At 43.2% G+C, this 20275-nt stretch overlaps 1 protein-coding gene across 1 annotated transcript; it reads left to right on the forward strand.

Annotated features, from left to right (window-relative positions):
• Window positions 1–6027: 6027 nt before the first annotated feature.
• On the forward strand, window positions 6028–13723 carry LOC139421761 (NACHT, LRR and PYD domains-containing protein 3-like). The gene is made up of 6 exons (XM_071172881.1): window positions 6028–6304; window positions 8202–10053; window positions 11041–11214; window positions 11829–12002; window positions 12438–12475; window positions 13182–13723. The coding sequence occupies exons 1-6, from the start codon at window positions 6028–6030 to the stop codon at window positions 13721–13723; spliced, it is 3057 nt and encodes a 1018-aa protein (XP_071028982.1).
• Window positions 13724–20275: the final 6552 nt, after the last annotated feature.

Here is a 20275-nt window from a genome sequence, read left to right on the forward strand (position 1 = left end):
AGTTGATGATAGTGTTATGTGTATTCATATAGTTGATGATATAGTTGATGATATTGTTGTTTGTATTCATATAGGTGATAATAGTGTTATATATTTGATGATATTGTAATGTGTATTCATATAGTTGATGATATTGTAATGTGTATTCATATAGTTGATGATATTGTTATGTGTATTCATATAGTTGATGATATTGTTATGTGTATTCATATAGTTGATGATATTGTTATGTGTATTCATATAGTTGATGATATTGTTATGTGTATTCATATAGTTGATGATATTGTTATGTGTATTCATATAGTTGATGATATTGTGTGTGTATTCATATAGTTGATGGTATTGTGTGTGTATTCATATACAGGACCAGTAAAGTTTGGACCTACTCATTCAAAGGTGTTTCTTTATTTGTACTATTTTCTATTGTTATTATTGTTTATAGAACATTTTTATTTTCCATTGTAGAATAACAGTGAAGAAATCAAAACTATGAAATAACACGTGGCATCATGTAGTAACCAAAAAGGTGTTAAACAAATCTAAATATAATTTATATTTGAGATTCTTTAAAATAGCCACCCTTTTTGCCTTGATGACAGCTTTGTAAAAAATAAATAAAGAACAACCCTTGAATGAGTAGGTGTGTCCAAACTTTAGACTGGTACTGTAGTTGATTATGTAAATTAGATGGGTGGGGTGAATTCATTCCATGCCCATCTGTGTTCCCCACGGTGATCTCTCACTGTATCATAGGCCTATGGGCTTGTCTGCTCAACACAGGCTTAAAACACAACAAGAAACAAACAAACATTTTCTTTTTTAGAATCTACTGTTAATGATTTTCATGCAAGCAGGTATTTTGTTTGAAAGAGAGACTTTCCACAATATCTATTGTCTAACAACAACTTATGCTTCCTCAAAACAGGTTGTGTGTATTCATTAGTGCCCACCGTAGCAAAACATTTGGCAACGGAAACCGTTTCGGTCATCCGGCTCATCCATCAGAATATACAGAGCGTTCCATCTCAGGCCTCATCCATCAGAATATACAGAGCGTTCCATCTCAGGCCTCATCCATCAGAATATACAGAGCGTTCCATCTCAGGCCTCATCCATCAGAATATACAGAGCGCTAGTCAGGTTCAGTTAGCTTCACGTTCCATCTCAGGCCTCATCCATCAGAATATACAGAGCGTTCCATCTCAGGCCTCATCCATCAGAATATACAGAGCGCTAGTCAGGTTCAGTTAGCTTCGCGTTCCATCTCAGGCCTCATCCATCAGAATATACAGAGCGTTCCATCTCAGACCTCATCCGTCAGAATATACAGAGCGTTCCATCTCAGACCTCATCCGTCAGAATATACAGAGCGTTCCATCTCAGGCCTCATCCATCAGAATATACAGAGCGTTCCATCTCTGGCCTCATCCGTCAGAATATACAGAGCGTTGGTCAGGTTCAGTTAGCTTCACGTTCCATCTCAGACCTCATCCGTCAGAATATACAGAGCGTTCCATCTCAGACCTCATCCGTCAGAATATACAGAGCGTTCCATCTCAGACCTCATCCGTCAGAATATACAGAGCGTTCCATCTCAGGCCTCATCCGTCAGAATATACAGAGCGCTAGTCAAGTTCAGTTAGCTTCACGTTCCATCTCAGGCCTCATCCGTCAGAATATACAGAGCGTTCCATCTCAGACCTCATCCGTCAGAATATACAGAGCGTTCCATCTCAGGCCTCATCCGTCAGAATATACAGAGCGTTCCATCTCAGACCTCATCCGTCAGAATATACAGAGTGTTCCATCTCAGACCTCATCCGTCAGAATATACAGAGCGTTCCATCTCAGACCTCATCCGTCAGAATATACCATCTCTGGCCTCATCCATCAGAATATACAGAGCGCTAGTCAGGTTCAGTTAGCTTCATGTTCCATCTCAGGCCTCATCCATCAGAATATACAGAGCGCTGGTCAGGTTCAGTTAGCCTCACGTTCCATCTCAGGCCTCATCCATCAGAATATACAGAGCGCTAGTCAGGTTCAGTTAGCTTCACGTTCCATCTCAGGCCTCATCCATCAGAATATACAGAGCGTTCCATCTCAGACCTCATCCGTCAGAATATACAGAGCGTTCCATCTCAGACCTCATCCGTCAGAATATACAGAGCGTTCCATCTCAGGCCTCATCCGTCAGAATATACAGAGCGCTAGTCAGGTTCAGTTAGCTTCACGTTCCATCTCAGGCCTCATCCGTCAGAATATACAGAGCGTTCCATCTCAGACCTCATCCGTCAGAATATACAGAGCTTTCCATCTCTGGCCTCATCCATCAGAATATACAGAGCGCTGGTCAGGTTCAGTTAGCCTCACGTTCCATCTCAGGCCTCATCCATCAGAATATACAGAGCGCAAGTCAGGTTCAGTTAGCTTCATGTTCCGTCTCAGGCCTCATCCATCAGAATATACAGAGCGCTAGTCAGGTTCAGTTAGCTTCATGTTCCATCTCAGACCTCATCCGTCAGAATATACAGAGCGCTGGTCATCAGGAAGATACAAAAGTCCAGAGAGGACATCATGTTAAGATCCCAACTTATTTATTTTGTGATCACGACATAAACATTTTTGTTGTTGTTGAGCTGACAAGATAAACTCTATAACTAGGAGTGGACATATTGATAATAGATTGACGTTGTGGCTGAGGCATAACACGTTGTTGTTGTAGACCCGGACAAACATACGTTATTTTTGCCACAATTTACCCCCTATGCACATTTTGCCATTTTTACAGCCTGGTACCTGATTTAGGTAGTTGACAAGTTTAATCGGGTGTGTTTGTCTGGGGACACAATAAAACTGTACTGTTATAATAATAACTGAGGGGTGTCTCCTTTCATATCTGGAAAAGGACAAAGTAGAAGTAGAGACACGTAAATTAATAATAATTGATTGGATTTATATAGCACTCTTCTACCACCTGAGGTACTTTACAGTGCTTTACATAGTAGTGGGAAACTCACCTCATCCACCATCAATGGGGCAGCATGGTAGCCTAGTGGTTAGAGCATTGGACTAGTAACCGAAAGGTTGCAAGTTCAAATCCCCGAGCTGACAAGGTACAAAATCTGTCTTTCTGCCCCTGAACAGGCAGTTAACCCACTGTTCCTAGGCCGTCATTGAAAATAAGAATTTGTTCTTAACTGACTTGCCTAGTAAAATAATTTAAAAAATAAAAAATGAGCTGCATCCAGCTTCTTCACCAAGCTTCAGGGGAGTTGTCTTAAAAGTAACCCAGTACCAGGCTGTAAAAATGGCAAAATGTGCATAGGGGGTAAATTGTGGCAAAAATAATTATTTGTATTTTTTTCCCTGGTTTTCATATACTGTGTCTCTAGGACAGACTAGAAAGGAAAGGATTTATTTTCTGACTGTCTGTTTTGCCATGCATGTTAATGCTTTTCTATGGGCTTTAGGCCAAATTAGACCTACAGGGGTTTAAAATGGCTTTGTTCAATTGGAATCTGTGCATGTTTGGATAAAAGCTCTGAGCTTTGTTCCAATAGAACAAAGCCATTTTAAACCCCTGTAGGTCTAATTTGGCCTAAAGCCCATTGAAAAGCATTGAATAACACGTTTATGGCAAAACAGACAGTCAGAAAACAAATAATTTGAAGTGTCTGTCCTAGAGACACAGTATATGAAAACCAGGGGAAAAAATAATAATTTAGACCCATGTTTGGTCACGTTATTTTTGCCACAATTTACCCCCTATTTTGCCATTTTAAAAGATATGACAATTTATTATGATTTTTTAAAATGTTCTATTTATTTTATTTGCAAATCTCTTATTCCCCAGCATGGGGACAATTCGGGAACCAAAACGAAAAATACAAAATAAACGGACATACTTTGTATGTCTTTTCTTTGCCTGTTGTTGCTCTGTCTTAGTTACGTTGTTGTACCAGAATCCCACGGGTTCTTATGTGTTTGTAAGGACTTCTAGTTTTGAAATCAAAATGTATCTAATGAAGGTAGTTTACAATATATGTGTTGCTTAGAAAATGCCACCAGAGGGCGCCAGAGCTTTAACTGTTGTCCTAAGCGCCTATTTTCTACTGGGGTTGAGCACCAATGGCATCTAAATATTTTACTGAATATTATGTGGAAAATGGTAGTAATGTAAGTAATAGCAAATCATGATGTACATGTATTTCTCACAATAGTGCAGATGTCGGGGCTTGTAGATTATGACGCTACATGCTTTGTTGTTTTACAGTCTCCACTGACCTACAATGGCCTCATCTGTTGTTTAACAGTCTCTATAATGGCCCCATCTGCTGTTTAACAGTCTCCACTGACCTACAATGGCCCCATCTGTTTAACAGTCTCCACTGACCTACAATGGCCCCATCTGCTGTTTAACAGTCTCCACTGACCTACAATGGCCCCATCTGCTGTTTAACAGTCTATATAATGGCCCCATCTGTTGTTTAACAGTCTCTATAATGGCCCCATCTGCTGTTTAACAGTCTCCACTGACCTACAATGGCCCCATCTGCTGTTTAACAGTCTCCACTGACCTACAATGGCCCCATCTGCTGTTTAACAGTCTATATAATGGCCCCATCTGTTGTTTAACAGTCTCTATAATGGCCCCATCTGCTGTTTAACAGTCTCCACTGACCTACAATGGCCCCATCTGTTTAACAGTCTCCACTGACCTACAATGGCCCCATCTGCTGTTTAACAGTCTCCACTGACCTACAATGGCCCCATCTGCTGTTTAACACTCTCTATAATGGCCCCATCTGTTGTTTTACAGTCTATATAATGACCCCATCTGTTGTTTTACAGTCTCCACTGACCTACAATGGCCCCATCTGCTGTTTAACAGTCTCCACTGACCTATAATGACCCCATCTGCTGTTTAACAGTCTATATAATGACCCCATCTGTTGTTTTACAGTCTCCACTGACCTACAATGGCCCCATCTGCTGTTTAACAGTCTCCACTGACCTATAATGACCCCATCTGTTGTTTTACAGTCTCCACTGACCTACAATGGCCCCATCTGCTGTTCTACAGTCTCCACTGACCTACAATACCCCCATCTGCTGTTTAACAGTCTCCACTGACCTACAATGACCCCCCATCTGCTGTTTAACAGTCTCTATAATGCCCCCATCTGTTTAACAGTCTCCACTAACCTATAATGGCCCCATCTGCTGTTTTACAGTCTCCACTGACCTACAATGACCCCATCTGCTGTTTAACAGTCTCTATAATGGCCCATCTGCTGTGTAACAGTCTCCACTGACCTATAATGACCCCATCTGTTGTTTTACAGTCTCCACTGACCTACAATGACCCCATCTGTTGTTTTACAGTCTCCACTGACCTACAATGACCCCATCTGCTGTTTAACAGTCTCCACTGACCTACAATGGCCCCATCCGCTGTTTAACAGTCTCCACTGACCTACAATGGCCCCATCTGCTGTTTAACAGTCTCCACTGACCTACAATGGCCCCATCTGCTGTTTAACAGTCTCTATAATGGCCCCATCTGCTGTTTAACAGTCTCTATAATGGCCCCATCTGCTGTTTTACAGTCTCCACTGATCTACAATGACCCCATCTGCTGTTTAACAGTCTCCACTGACCTATAATGACCCCTTCTGCTGTTTAAAAGTCTATATAATGACCCCATCTGTTGTTTTACAGTCTCCACTGACCTACAATGGCCCCATCTGCTGTTTAACAGTCTCCACTGACCTACAATGACCCCATCTGCTGTTTAACAGTCTCCACTGACCTACAATGGCCCATCTGCTGTTTAACAGTCAATATAATGACCCCATCTGTTTAACAGTCTCCACTAACCTATAATGGCCCCATCTGCTGTTTAACAGTCTATAATGGCCCCATCTGCTGTTTTACAGTCTCTATAATGGCCCCATCTGCTGTTTAACAGTCTCCACTGACCTACAATGACTCCATCTGTTTTACAGTCTCCACTGACCTACAATGGCCATATCTGTGAAAGAGCGTCTCCTGGCCGTTCTGGATGATCTCTGCTCTGACGAGCTGAAGAGATTTAAGTGGCATCTAACTACAGAAAACCAGCTGGATGGCTTCCCTCACATTCCAAAGGGCCAGCTGGAGACATCTGACGGACTGGACATAGTGGATCAGATGGTGCAGAAATACAGGGGGAATGTGGCTGTGCAGATCACACTGATAATCCTGAAGAAGATTAGCCGCAACGATCTCGCTGAGAAGCTAAACAGAGACTGTCCAATAGGTAATTCAGAATTCTTGTGTCTATAAGGTTTTGAGCAAATATAAATACACTGCTCAAAAAAATAAAGGGAACACTAAAATAACACGTCCTAGATCTGAATGAATGAAATATTCTTATTAAATACTTTTTTCTTTACATAGTTGAATGTGCTGACAACAAAATCACACAAAAAATTATCAATGGAAATCAAATTTATCAACCCATGGAGGTCTGGATTTGGAGTCACACTCAAAATTAAAGTGGAAAACCACACTACAGGCTGATCCAACTTTGATGTAATGTCCTTAAAACAAGCTCAGTAGTGTGTGTGGCCTCCATGTGCCTGTATGACCTCCCTACAACGCCTGGGCATGCTCCTGATGAGGTGGCGGATGGTCTCCTGAGGGATCTCCTCCCAGACCTGGACTAAAGCATCCGCCAACTCCTGGACAGTCTGTGGTGCAATGTGGCGTTGGTGGATGGAGCGAGACATGATGTCCCAGATGTGCTCAATTGGATTCAAGTCTGGGGAACGGGCGGGCCAGTCCATAGCATCAATGCCTTCCTCTTGCAGGAACTGCTGACACACTCCAGCCACATGAGGTCTAGCATTGTCTTGCATTAGGAGGAACCCAGGGCCAACCGCACCAGCATATGGTCTCACAAGGGGTCTGAGGATCTCATCTCGGTACCTACTGGCAGTCAAGCTACCTCTGGCGAGCACATGGAGGTAGCTTGACTGCTGTGCGGCCCCCCAAAGAAATGCCACCCCACACCATGACTGACCCACCGCCAAACCGGTCATGCTGGAGGATGTTGCAGGCAGCAGAACGTTCTCCACGGCGTCTCCAGACTCTGTCACGTCTGTCACATGTCCTCAGTGTGAACCTTCTTTCATCTGTGAAGAGCACAGGGCGCCAGTGGCGAATTTGCCAATCTTGGTGTTCTCTGGCAAATGCCAAACGTCCTGCACGGTGTTGGGCTGTAAGCACAACCCCCACCCTGTGGACGTCGGGCCCTCATACCACCCTCATGGAGTCTGTTTCTGACCGTTTGAGCAGACACATGCACATTTGTGGCCTGCTGGAGGTCATTTTGCAGGGCTCTGGCAGTGCTCCTCCTGCTCCTATTTGCACAAAGGCGGAGGTAGCGGTCCTGCTGCTGGGTTGTTGCCCTCCTACGGCCTCCTCCACGTCTCCTGATGTACTGGCCTGTCTCCTGGTAGCGCCTCCATGCTCTGGACACTACACTGACAGACACAGCAAACCTTCTTGCCACAGCTCGCATTGATGTGCCATCCTGGATGAGCTGCACTACCTGAGCCATTTGTGTGGGTTGTAGAATCCGTCTCATGCTACCACTAGAGTGAAAGCACCGCCAGCATTCAAAAGTGACCAAAACATCAGCCAGGAAGCATAGGAACTGAGAAGTGGTCTGTGGTCACCACCTGCAGAACCACTCCTTTATTGGGGGTGTCTTGCTAATTGCCTATAATTTCCACCTGTTGTCTATTCCATTTGCACAACAGCATGTGAAATATATTGTCATTCGGTGTTGCTTCCTAAGTGGACAGTTTGATTTCACAGAAGTGTGATTGACTTGGAGTTACATTGTGTTGTTTAAGTGTTCCCTTTATTTTTTGAGCAGTGTATATTCTATTGTATTGTTGAAATTGAAATTCTATATATTTTCTTAAATAAGTTATACAGTATTTGTATGTTTGTTATTGGTTAACTGGTAAAATTATAATTTTTCTTTGAAATGTGCATTCATTTCATGTGCTTAGATTTTTTTTTCTCCAATAACCAGATATATTGTAAAATAAAAAATTTGTATATATTTGTTTATTGTGTACTGTTGAGCGTCTAGAGAACAACACATGCTTGCTAACTATTCTATAACCATTGTCCATCGTCAGGTCCTTCAGATGAAGATGGTGAGAAGTTCCAACATGAATATAAACTGGAAGTAAAAAAGAAGTTTCAGCATGTTTTCAACGGGGTACCAAAGCAGGGCCATAAACGACTTCTCAATGAGATCTACACAGAGCTCTACATCACAGAGGGTGGAAGTGGAGAGGTCAATCAGGAACATGAGGTGAGACAGATCGAGATCACGTCCAAGAATCCAGCAAGACCAGAGGCTAAAATCCTCTGCAATGACATCTTCAAACAATCCTCTGGACAAGACAAACCTATCAGAACTGTGCTGACAAAGGGAGTCGCTGGCATTGGAAAAACAGTTTCTGTGCAGAAGTTCATTCTGGATTGGGCTGAAGGGAAAGCCAATCAGGATATCCAATTCGTAATTTCACTCCCTTTTCGGGAGCTGAATTTGGTGAGGGGGGAAAAGTACAGTTTTGTAGAACTTCTACATACATGTGTCTTAGAGACTGGAGTGATTGAGAGAGACTTTTTGAATCACATTTTAACAAAATTGCAAAAACCAGGAAACCACAATGAGAGCAAGTACAAAGTCGTATTTGTCCTTGATGGTCTGGATGAGTGCCGACTGACCCTCGACTACGAGACCGGTAAGAGCTGGTGTGATGTCACAGAGCCAACCTCAGTGGACGTGCTGCTGACAAACCTCATCAAGGGAAATCTGCTTCCCTCTGCTCTCCTCTGGATAACCTCCAGACCTGCAGCAACCAATCACATCCCTCCTGAGTGTGTTGACCAGGTGACAGAGGTACGAGGGTTCGATGACCCACAGAAGGAGGAGTACTTCAGGAAGACATTCAGTGATGAGGACCTGGCCAACAGAATCATCTCACACATAAAGACATCAAGGAGCCTCCACATCATGTGCCACATTCCAGTCTTCTGTTGGATCTTAGCTGCAGTTCTGGAGCATGTGTTGAGTTCAGATAAGAATGAAGAGATGCCCAAGACTCTGACTCAATTATTTATTGGGTTACTGATATTTCAGACCAAACAGATGAATGATAAATATCACAAGAAAGGTGAGCGAGATCCACGCAGGGATAAAGAGAGCTTCATGGCACTGGGGAAACTTGCTTTTAACCAGCTGGAAAATGGCAACCTCATTTTCTATGAGGCAGACCTGAAAAAGTATGGCATTGATGTCACTGAAGCCTCAGTGAACTCAGGAGTGTGTACGCAGCTCTTTAGACAGGACTATGGGCCGTTCCAGGACAAGGTGTACTGCTTTGTGCATCTGAGCGTTCAGGAGTTTCTGGCTGCGTTATATGTTTTCCTCTCCTTCAACAACAGCAATGTCAACCCGATGACCGAAGACCGATCCTTCATCAGAAAATGTCTAGTGAAGTTGAATCCTGCCATCACCTTCCACACGATTGCAGTGGATAAAGCCTTACAGAGTGAGAATGGACACCTGGACCTGTTCCTCCGCTTCCTTCTGGGCCTCTCACTGGAGTCCAATCAGACTCACTTACACGGCCTACTGACACAGACAAGAAGCACCAGAAGCAGCTCACGGGGCCATGAGGAAACAGTCAAGTACATCAAGAAGAAGATCAGGAACACTCCATCTTCAGAGAGGTGCATCAATCTGTTCCACTGCCTGAATGAACTGAATGACCATTCTCTAGTGGAGGAGATCCAAAGATACCTGAGTTCAGGAAATCTGTCCAAAACCAACCTGTCACCTGCACAGTGGTCAGCTCTGGTCTTTGTGTTGCTGACTTCAGAAGAGGAGCTGGATGTGTTTGACCTGAAGAAATACTCCAGATCAGAGGAAGGTCTTCTGAGGCTGCTGCCAGTGGTCAAAGCCTCCAGAACTGTTCTGTAAATACACGTTAAAAAAGTATATATACAGTACGGGTCAATAGTTTGGACACACCTACTCATTAAAGGGTTTTTCTTTATTTTTAAAAACATTTTTTTCTACATTGTAGAATAATAGTAAAGACATAACAACTATGAAATAACACACATGGGAATCATGTAGTAACCAAAAAAGTGTTAAACAAATCAAAATATATTTTAGATTTTTCAAAGTAGCCACCCTTTGCCTTGATGACAGCTTTGCACACTCTTGGCGTTCTCTCAACCAGCTACACGAGGAATGCTTTTCTAACAGTCTTGAAGGACTTCCCACATATGCTGAGCACTTTTTGGCTGCTTTCCTTCACTCTGCGGTCCATCTCATCCCAAACCACCTCAATTGGATTGAGGTCGGGTGATTGTGGAGGCCAGGTCATCTGATGGGCAACTTCATCACTCTCCTTGGTCAAATAGGCCTTACACAGCCTAGAGGTGTGTTTTGGTTCATTGTCCTGTTGAGAAACAAATGATAGTCCCGCTATGTGCAAACCAGATGGGATGCCGTTTCGCTGCAGAAGGCTGTGGTAGCCATGCTGGTTAAGTGTGCCTTGAATCCTAAATAAATCACAGACAGCGTCACCAGCAAAATACCATCACACCTCCTACTCCATGCTTCACAGTGGGAACCACACATGCGGAGATCATCCGTTCACCTACTCTGCGTCTCACAAAGACACGTCAGTTGGAAAAAAATCTCAAAATTGAACTCATCAGACCAAAAGACAGATTTCCACGTGTCATTTCATAGTTTTGATGTCTTCACTAATATTCTACAACGTATAACATTTTAAAAATAAAGAGAAACCCTTGAATGAGTAGGTGTGTCAGTTAGAATATACACTAGCATATTACTTATTAATGATTGATTCTCAAATATTCTGCTACATGTACTGTACACAGTACACACAGTTGTCTAAATTAATTTCCATTGTGCTTTACTTTTCAAAGGCTTAATGGGTGTAACCTCACTGAGAAATGCTGTGAAGCCTTGGCCTCAGCTTTCAACTCAACCTCCTCAAACCTGAGAGAGCTGGACCTGAGTGACAACAACCTGCAGGATTCAGGAGTGAAGCTGCTCTCTGCTGGACTGGAGAATCCCCACTGTAAACTGGAGACACTGAGGTCAGTAGTCTGTATTAGGGGATAGTTCTATAGGTATTTACAGAGAACAATTAGTAGGCTGTCATTGTAAATAAGAATTTGTTCTTAACTGACTTGCCTAGTTAAATAAATAATGTCAGAGTAATCAGCTGAATTTTAAATGTCATAGTTACCGAACTGCAGATTCATGTTTGGAAGAGGAAGACTTACACAATCTATTGATATTATTTATTTTCAAGATGCTTTACTTCCTGAAGTCAAATGTTTTTAGTTATATAATTATGTGATTGTAATATTATTTTAATCGGGTCATTTTTTTAATGCAAATGTCTGTTGAGTTTGAGGAAGACACACACCTGCCATTTCCCCTTTTCACCACCAGAGGGTGTAAATGTGTTCCCTTTTCACCACTAGAGGGTGTAAATATGTTACCTTTTCACCACTAGAGGGTGTAAATAGGTTCCCTTTTCACCACTAGAGGGTGTAAATATGTTCCCTTTTCACCACTAGAGGGTGTAAATGTGTCCCCTTTTCACCACTAGAGGGTGTAAATGTGTCCCCTTTTCACCACTAGAGGGTGTAAATGTGTCCCCTTTTCACCACTAGAGGGTGTAAATGTGTGATAAACTCTGCAGGTTGTCACGCTGTCTGATCACAAAGAAAGGCTGTGCTTCTCTGGCCTCAGCTCTGAGGTCCAACCCCTCCTACCTGAGAGAGCTGGACCTGAGCTACAATATCCCAGGAGACTCAGGAGTGAAGCAGCTCTCTGCTGGACTAGAGGATCCACACTGGAGACTGGAGAAACTCAAGTATGTAGAGAGTGTTTGTGAAGTTTGTGTCAATTGGACAATTTTGGTTCAGGTTTCCTGGGTTAGTTATAACTATTTAATCAGGGGCACCACATCCACCCCCCCGCCCCCCAGTTTTATACAAAACGAGGCAACAGTGTGCTTTAGGACCATGTGGATGCCTCCATGTGGTCAGGTCGGCTGTTTGGAGTGTTTATACAACTGGAAAAAAATATATATGTGTCCCCCCCACTTCTAAAACCACAGCCCCTGTATTTAATATCCTATAAACAATATTTGTGTGTGGTTGTGTGAGTGTGTGAGTGTGTGAGTGTGTGGTTGTGTGGTTGTGTGGTTGTGGTTGTGTGTGTGTGTGTGTGTGTGTGTGTGTGTGTGTGTGTGTGTGTGTGTGTGTGTGTGTGTTTTTACTGAGTCACTGTTCTGCTTCCTGTGCAGTGTTGACCACCGTGGAGAGTACTGGCTGCTGAAAAAATGTAAGTGTTGACTGCTGTGAAGAAAATGTGAAATGTGTTCCTGGTGATGAGACAGGAAATAGCATAACCTCAGAGTCATATTACTCAACTGTTTGACCTACGTGGTCAGATGAAATATGAGCCGCCATCTTTAAGGTAGTAGAATCAGACCCACTGGGCACAGACATCAGTTCAACGTCTAGTTTTGATTGACGTTCGGTTAAGTTATCGACTAACCTGAATTCAACGTGAAATCAACGAAGATTTGTCACCCTGTCAGTGGATTTAGGTTAAAAGTTCCCAAATCCAGTCAGTTTTCAACGTTGATTCAACGTCCTCACATGTACTTTTTTTTGTTGTTGAAATGACATGGAAACAATGTTGATTCAACCAGTTTTTGCCCAGAGGGATATACTGTACAGGCTTGCATACAAATGGTCATATAAAATACAGACAAACGTAGATGAAAAAGACGATAAATGAAATACTAAAAAACACATTATTTACAAGTACTCTCTCTTTTCTCTTCTTTTTAACTACTTTTTATTGTGTCAGTACAGTACACAGTCAATATACTCAACAATTAATCATCATTTCATTATTTCATTCCATCCAGTGCCGTCTGTTAGTTAGACGTTTTAATCAATGAGTCAATGCTCCTCATAAAAGGCCTTGATGATTAACATTCTGATGATGATGATTTCTAATATTGATCTTCCCCTATCAGATGCCTGTGATGTCACACTGGACCCGAACACAGCATGCAGACACCTCTCTCTGTCAGAGGGGAACAGGAAGGTGACACGGGGGAAAGAGGAGCAGCCGTATCCTGATCGCCCAGGGAGGTTTGAGTTCTGGCCACAGGTGCTGTGTAGAGAGGGTCTGACTGGGCGCTGTTACTGGGAGGCAGAGATGAGTGGGGGAGGGGATGACATAGGAATGACGTACAGAGGAATCGGCAGGACAGGAAACGCCGATGACAGTAAGCTTGGATGCAATGACAAGTCCTGGAGTCTGAGCTGCTCTGATTACGGTTACACTGCCAGGCACAATAAGGAGAGAACTGACTTACCTGCCTCCTCCTCGTCCAACAGAGTAGGAGTGTATCTGGACTGGCCGGCCGGCACTCTGTCCTTCTACACTCTGTCCTCCTCTGACACACTCACTCACCTACACACATTCCGCTCCACATTCACTGAGCCACTCTATCCAGGGTTTTGGGTTGAAATAAACTCCTCGTTGTCCCTATGTGAGGTCAAAAACCTTTAGGTGGTAAACGACGGTTCTTGTTGTTATTGATCGGTGTTTGTAAATAAAGTTTATTTAGTCAAACGGTTGACATTGCAATCCTGATTCTGTTTGAAGACAATAACACTGAATGGACCTTTCCCGGTACACATTCGGCCAGATAAAGACAAATAAAACTGGTTGTTTTAAAAAACTGTTAAATGTTGTTGTTCTTTCACATAAAAGAAGAATGACAGTTAAAGTCTGGAACGGTGAAACGGCCATGTTTGTTAACGACATTACAGCAACAAAGAGGTCACTTTAAACAACAACAAAACAGTTTATTCCCTCAGACATCATTTCACAACAGCAGAGTCTGGACTACCGTTATGTTCCCCCATGATGCTGGTGTGATATTACAGAGTCTGGACTACCGTTATGTTCCCCCATGATGCTGGTGTGATATAACAGAGTCTGGACTACCGTTATGTTCCCCCATGATGCTGGTGTGATATAACAGAGTCTGGACTACCGTTATGTTCCCCATGATGCTGGTGTGATATAACAGAGTCTGGACTACCGTTATGTTCCCCATGATGCTGGTCTGATATAACAGAGTCTGGACTACCGTTATGTTTCCCCCATGATGCTGGTGTGATATAACAGAGTCTGGACTACCGTTATGTTTCCCCATGATGCTGGTGTGATATAACAGAGTCTGGACTACCGTTATGTTCCCCCATGATGCTGGTGTGATATAACAGAGTCTGGACTACCGTTATGTTCCCCCATGATGCTGGTGTGATATAACAGAGTCTGGACTACCGTTATGTTCCCCATGATGCTGGTGTGATATAACAGAGTCTGGACTACCGTTATGTTCCCCCATGATGCTGGTGTGATATAACAGAGTCTGGACTACCGTTATGTTCCCCATGATGCTGGTGTGATATAACAGAGTCTGGACTACCGTTATGTTCCCCATGATGCTGGTGTGATATAACAGAGTCTGGACTACCGTTAAGTTTCCCATGATGCTGGTGTCATATATAAGAGTGTCCTGACTACCGTTATGTCCCCCATGATGCTGGTGTGATATACCAGAGTCTGGACTACCGTTATGTTTCCCATGATGCTGGTGTCATATATAAGAGTGTCCTGACTACCGTTATGTCCCCCATGATGCTGGTGTGATATAACAGAGTCTGGACTACCGTTAAGTTTCCCATGATGCTGGTGTGATATAACAGAGTCTAGACTACCGTTATGTTTCCCCCATGATGCTGGTGTCATATATAAGAGTGTCCTGACTACCGTTATGTCCCCCATGATGCTGGTGTGATATAACAGAGTCTGGACTACCGTTATGTTCCCCATGATGCTGGTGTGATATAACAGAGTCTAGACTACCGTTATGTTTCCCATGATGCTGGTGTCATATATAAGAGTGTCCTGACTACCGTTATGTTTCCCATGATGCTGGTGTGATGTAACAGAGTATGGACTACCGTTATGTTTCCCATGATGCTGGTGTGATATAACAGAGTCTGGACTACCGTTATGTTCCCCATGATGCTGGTGTGATATAACAGAGTCTGGACTACCGTTATGTTCCCCCATGATGCTGGTGTGATATAACAGAGTCTGGACTACCGTTATGTTCCCCATGATGCTGGTGTGATATAACAGAGTCTGGACTACCGTTATGTTCCCCCATGATGCTGGTGTAATATAACAGAGTCTTGACTACCGTTATGTTCCCCCATGATGCTGGTGTGATATAACAGAGTCTGGACTACCGTTATGTTTCCCATGATGCTGGTGTGATATAACAGAGTCTGGACTACCGTTATGTCCCCCATGATGCTGGTGTGATATAACAGAGTCTGGACTACCGTTATGTTCCCCCATGATGCTGGTGTGATATAACAGAGTCTGGACTACCGTTATGTTCCCCTATGATGCTGGTGTGATATAACAGAGTCTGGACTACCGTTATGTTCCCCCATGATGCTGGTGTGATATAACAGAGTCTGGACTACCGTTATGTTCCCCCATGATGCTGGTGTGATATAACAGAGTCTGGACTACCGTTATGTTCCCCATGATGCTGGTGTGATGTAACAGAGTCTGGACTACCGTTATGTTTCCCATGATGCTGGTGTGATGTAACAGAGTCTGGACTACCGTTATGTTCCCCATGATGCTGGTGTGATATAACAGAGTCTGGACTACCGTTATGTTCCCCCATGATGCTGGTGTGATATAACAGAGTCTGGACTACCGTTATGTTCCCCATGATGCTGGTGTGATATAACAGAGTCTGGACTACCGTTATGTTCCCCATGATGCTGGTGTGATATAACAGAGTCTGGACTACCGTTAAGTTTCCCATGATGCTGGTGTCATATATAAGAGTGTCCTGACTACCGTTATGTCCCCCATGATGCTGGTGTGATATACCAGAGTCTGGACTACCGTTATGTTTCCCATGATGCTGGTGTCATATATAAGAGTGTCCTGACTACCGTTATGTCCCCCATGATGCTGGTGTGATATAACAGAGTCTGGACTACCGTTAAGTTTCCCATGATGCTGGTGTGATATAACAGAGTCTAGACTACCGTTATGTTTCCCCCATGATGCTGGTGTCATATATAAGAGTGTCCTGACTACCGTTATGTCCCCCATGATGCTGGTGTGATATAACAGAGTCTGGACTACCGTTATGTTCCCCATGATGCTGGTGTGATATAACAGAGTCTAGACTACCGTTATGTTTCCCATGATGCTGGTGTCATATATAAGAGTGTCCTGACTACCGTTATGTTTCCCATGATGCTGGTGTGATGTAACAGAGTATGGACTACCGTTATGTTTCCCATGATGCTGGTGTGATATAACAGAGTCTGGACTACCGTTATGTTCCCCATGATGCTGGTGTGATATAACAGAGTCTGGACTACCGTTATGTTCCCCCATGATGCTGGTGTGATATAACAGAGTCTGGACTACCGTTATGTTCCCCATGATGCTGGTGTGATATAACAGAGTCTGGACTACCGTTATGTTCCCCCATGATGCTGGTGTAATATAACAGAGTCTTGACTACCGTTATGTTCCCCCATGATGCTGGTGTGATATAACAGAGTCTGGACTACCGTTATGTTTCCCATGATGCTGGTGTGATATAACAGAGTCTGGACTACCGTTATGTCCCCCATGATGCTGGTGTGATATAACAGAGTCTGGACTACCGTTATGTTCCCCCATGATGCTGGTGTGATATAACAGAGTCTGGACTACCGTTATGTTCCCCTATGATGCTGGTGTGATATAACAGAGTCTGGACTACCGTTATGTTCCCCCATGATGCTGGTGTGATATAACAGAGTCTGGACTACCGTTATGTTCCCCCATGATGCTGGTGTGATATAACAGAGTCTGGACTACCGTTATGTTCCCCATGATGCTGGTGTGATGTAACAGAGTCTGGACTACCGTTATGTTTCCCATGATGCTGGTGTGATGTAACAGAGTCTGGACTACCGTTATGTTTCCCCCATGATGCTGGTGTGATATAACAGAGTCTGGACTACCGTTATGTTCCCCCATGATGCTGGTGTGATATAACAGAGTCTGGACTACCGTTATGTCCCCCATGATGCTGGTGTGATATAACAGAGTCTGGACTACCGTTATGTTTCCCCCATGATGCTGGTGTGATATAACAGAGTCTGGACTACCGTTATGTTCCCCCATGATGCTGGTGTGATGTAACAGAGTCTGGACTACCGTTATGTTCCCCATGATGCTGGTGTGATGTAACAGAGTCTGGACTACCGTTATGTTTCCCCCATGATGCTGGTGTGATATAACAGAGTCTGGACTACCGTTATGTTCCCCATGATGCTGGTGTGATGTAACAGAGTCTGGACTACCGTTATGTTTCCCATGATGCTGGTGTGATGTAACAGAGTCTGGACTACCGTTATGTTTCCCCCATGATGCTGGTGTGATATAACAGAGTCTGGACTACCGTTATGTTCCCCCATGATGCTGGTGTGATATAACAGAGTCTAGACTACCGTTATGTTCCCCCATGATGCTGGTGTGATATAACAGAGTCTGGACTACCGTTATGTTCCCCCATGATGCTGGTGTGATATAACAGAGTCTGGACTACCGTTATGTTCCCCCATGATGCTGGTGTGATATAACAGAGTCTGGACTACCGTTATGTTCCCCCATGATGCTGGTGTGATATAACAGAGTCTGGACTATCGTTATGTTCCCCCATGATGCTGGTGTGATATAACAGAGTCTAGACTACCGTTATGTTCCCCCATGATGCTGGTGTCACGCCCTGACCATAGAGAGCTGTTTATTCTCTATGTTGGTTGGGGCGTGAAAGTGACTAGGGTGGGTCATCGAGGTGATTTAATGATTTACGTTGGCCTGGTATGCTTCCCAATCAGAGACAGCTGTTTATCGCTGTCTCTGATTTGGAGATCATATTTAGGCAGCCATTTTTCCCCTTTGTGTTTTGTGGGATCTTGTATACAGATAGTTGCCTGTGTAGCTTCACCAGTAGCTTCACGTTTCGTTCAGTGTTTTGTTGTTTTTGTTCGGTGTTCATTTCAAAAGAAGAAAATGTACGCCTACCACGCTGCACCTTGGTCCTTACGACGATCGTGACAGCTGGTGTGATATAACAGTGTTTGGTGGAAAGGTACAGCCTCTTCCAAAGAAACTGCCATTACACACACACACACACACACACACACACACACACACACACACACACACACACACACAAACACAAACAAACAAACAAACAAACAAACAAACAAAAAAAATGTGTCCGGAACATAAACGCATCACACCACACACTCATAAATGTAGTATAGGTGATCTATCTCTGTGGCAGTGTTATGACACCTAATAGGAAGTGCCCACGTGCATTATTGGACCTTGGGCTGTGGCGCAGGAGATGTTTTTACTAAACAATACTAAACTGTGACTCCCGTCTTCTGCCTGGTGATTTCTCTCCACAACACAAATGTTACAACAAACACTGTGAGACAGAACACAAATAGCTGTTCATACAGGTCTTCTAGACATGAGGGAAAGACAGGGAGCAGAACCTCAACATAAACCGTAAGTTGCTGTTCATACAGGTCTTCTAGACATGAGGGAAAGACAGGGAGCAGAACCTCAACATAAACCGTAAGTTGCTGTTCATACAGGTCTTCTAGACATGAGGGAAAGACAGGGAGCAGAACCTCAACATAAACCGTAAGTTGCTGTTCATACAGGTCTTCTAGACATGAGGGAAAGACAGGGAGCAGAACCTCAACATAAACCGTAAGTTGCTGTTCATACAGGTCTTCTAGACATGAGGAAAAGACAGTGAGCAGAACCTCAACATAAACCGTAAGTTGCTGTTCATACAGGTCTTCTAGACATGAGGAAAAGACAGAGAGCAGAACCTCAACATAAACCCTAAGTTGCTGTTCATACAGGTCTTCTAGACATGAGGAAAAGACAGGGAGCAGAACCTCAACATAAACCCTAAGTTGCTGTTCATACAGGTCTTCTAGACATGAGGGAAAGACAGAGAGCAGAACCTCAACATAAACCGTAAGTTTCTGTTCATACAGGTCTTCTAGACATGAGGAAAAGACAGAGAGCAGAACCTCAACATAAACCCTAAGTTGCTGTTCATACAGGTCTTCTAGACATGAGGGAAAGACAGAGAGCAGAACCTCAACATAAACCCTAAGTTGCTGTTCATACAGGTCTTCTAGACATGAGGGAAAGACAGAGAGCAGAACCTCAACATAAACCCTAAGTTGCTGTTCATACAGGTCTTCTAGACATGAGGGAAAGACAGAGAGCAGAACCTCAACATAAACCGTAAGTTGCTGTTCATACAGGTCTTCTAGACATGAGGAAAAGACAGAGAGCAGAACCTCAACATAAACCCTAAGTTGCTGTTCATACAGGTCTTCTAGACATGAGGGAAAGACAGAGAGCAGAACCTCAACATAAACCCTAAGTTGCTGTTTATTGAATGTTTGAAGTATTATTTGGTCTATGTTTTTTCACCTCTCTACTCTCTCTCATTTGTACAGTTGTAGTTTTAAAGGAGAATAAATCATAGCTCTGTCCGGTCCCTGGTGTAGAAAGAGTTGAGAAACACGGTTCTAACAGGCCCTGCCTCCTGGGATCATATTGTTAGTAAATTAAAGTTAGTTAAAAAAAAAAAGTTTAAAAAAAAAATCAATAATAGTAATTGTATTGTCAACAGGGATGGGTACATTACAAAATAGAACTACCAAACAATACAAACATCAATGTATCCAAATAAACTACACAATACATGTATTTTGCTGTGTATTTAGCTGTGTATTGAATTAAAATACTTGTATTTTGCTGTGTATTTAATTAAAATACTTGCATGTCTATATTTTAAAATACAAAATACATTAGCCAGTAATCAGCCCCAACAGCAACAACCTTCTCAGTAATGGTAACAGAAACAGTTGACTTGCTATGACTGTGATACAGGATGTTGTTGTTTATCTGCCT

Source organism: Oncorhynchus clarkii, chromosome 12 (genome assembly GCF_045791955.1).
Source record: "Oncorhynchus clarkii lewisi isolate Uvic-CL-2024 chromosome 12, UVic_Ocla_1.0, whole genome shotgun sequence".
Taxonomy (NCBI): Eukaryota; Metazoa; Chordata; class Actinopteri; order Salmoniformes; family Salmonidae; genus Oncorhynchus; species Oncorhynchus clarkii.

Bases quoted from the DNA above. Each gene is read 5' to 3' on its own strand.
- LOC139421761 (XM_071172881.1), top strand. From the start codon at position 6,028: ATGGCCATATCTGTGAAAGAGCGTCTCCTGGCCGTTCTGGATGATCTC. The intron at 6,305-8,201 runs GTAATTCAGAAT...GTCCATCGTCAG, and splicing joins AAACAGAGACTGTCCAATAG to GTCCTTCAGATGAAGATGGT. The intron at 11,215-11,828 runs GTCAGTAGTCTG...TAAACTCTGCAG, and splicing joins TGTAAACTGGAGACACTGAG to GTTGTCACGCTGTCTGATCA.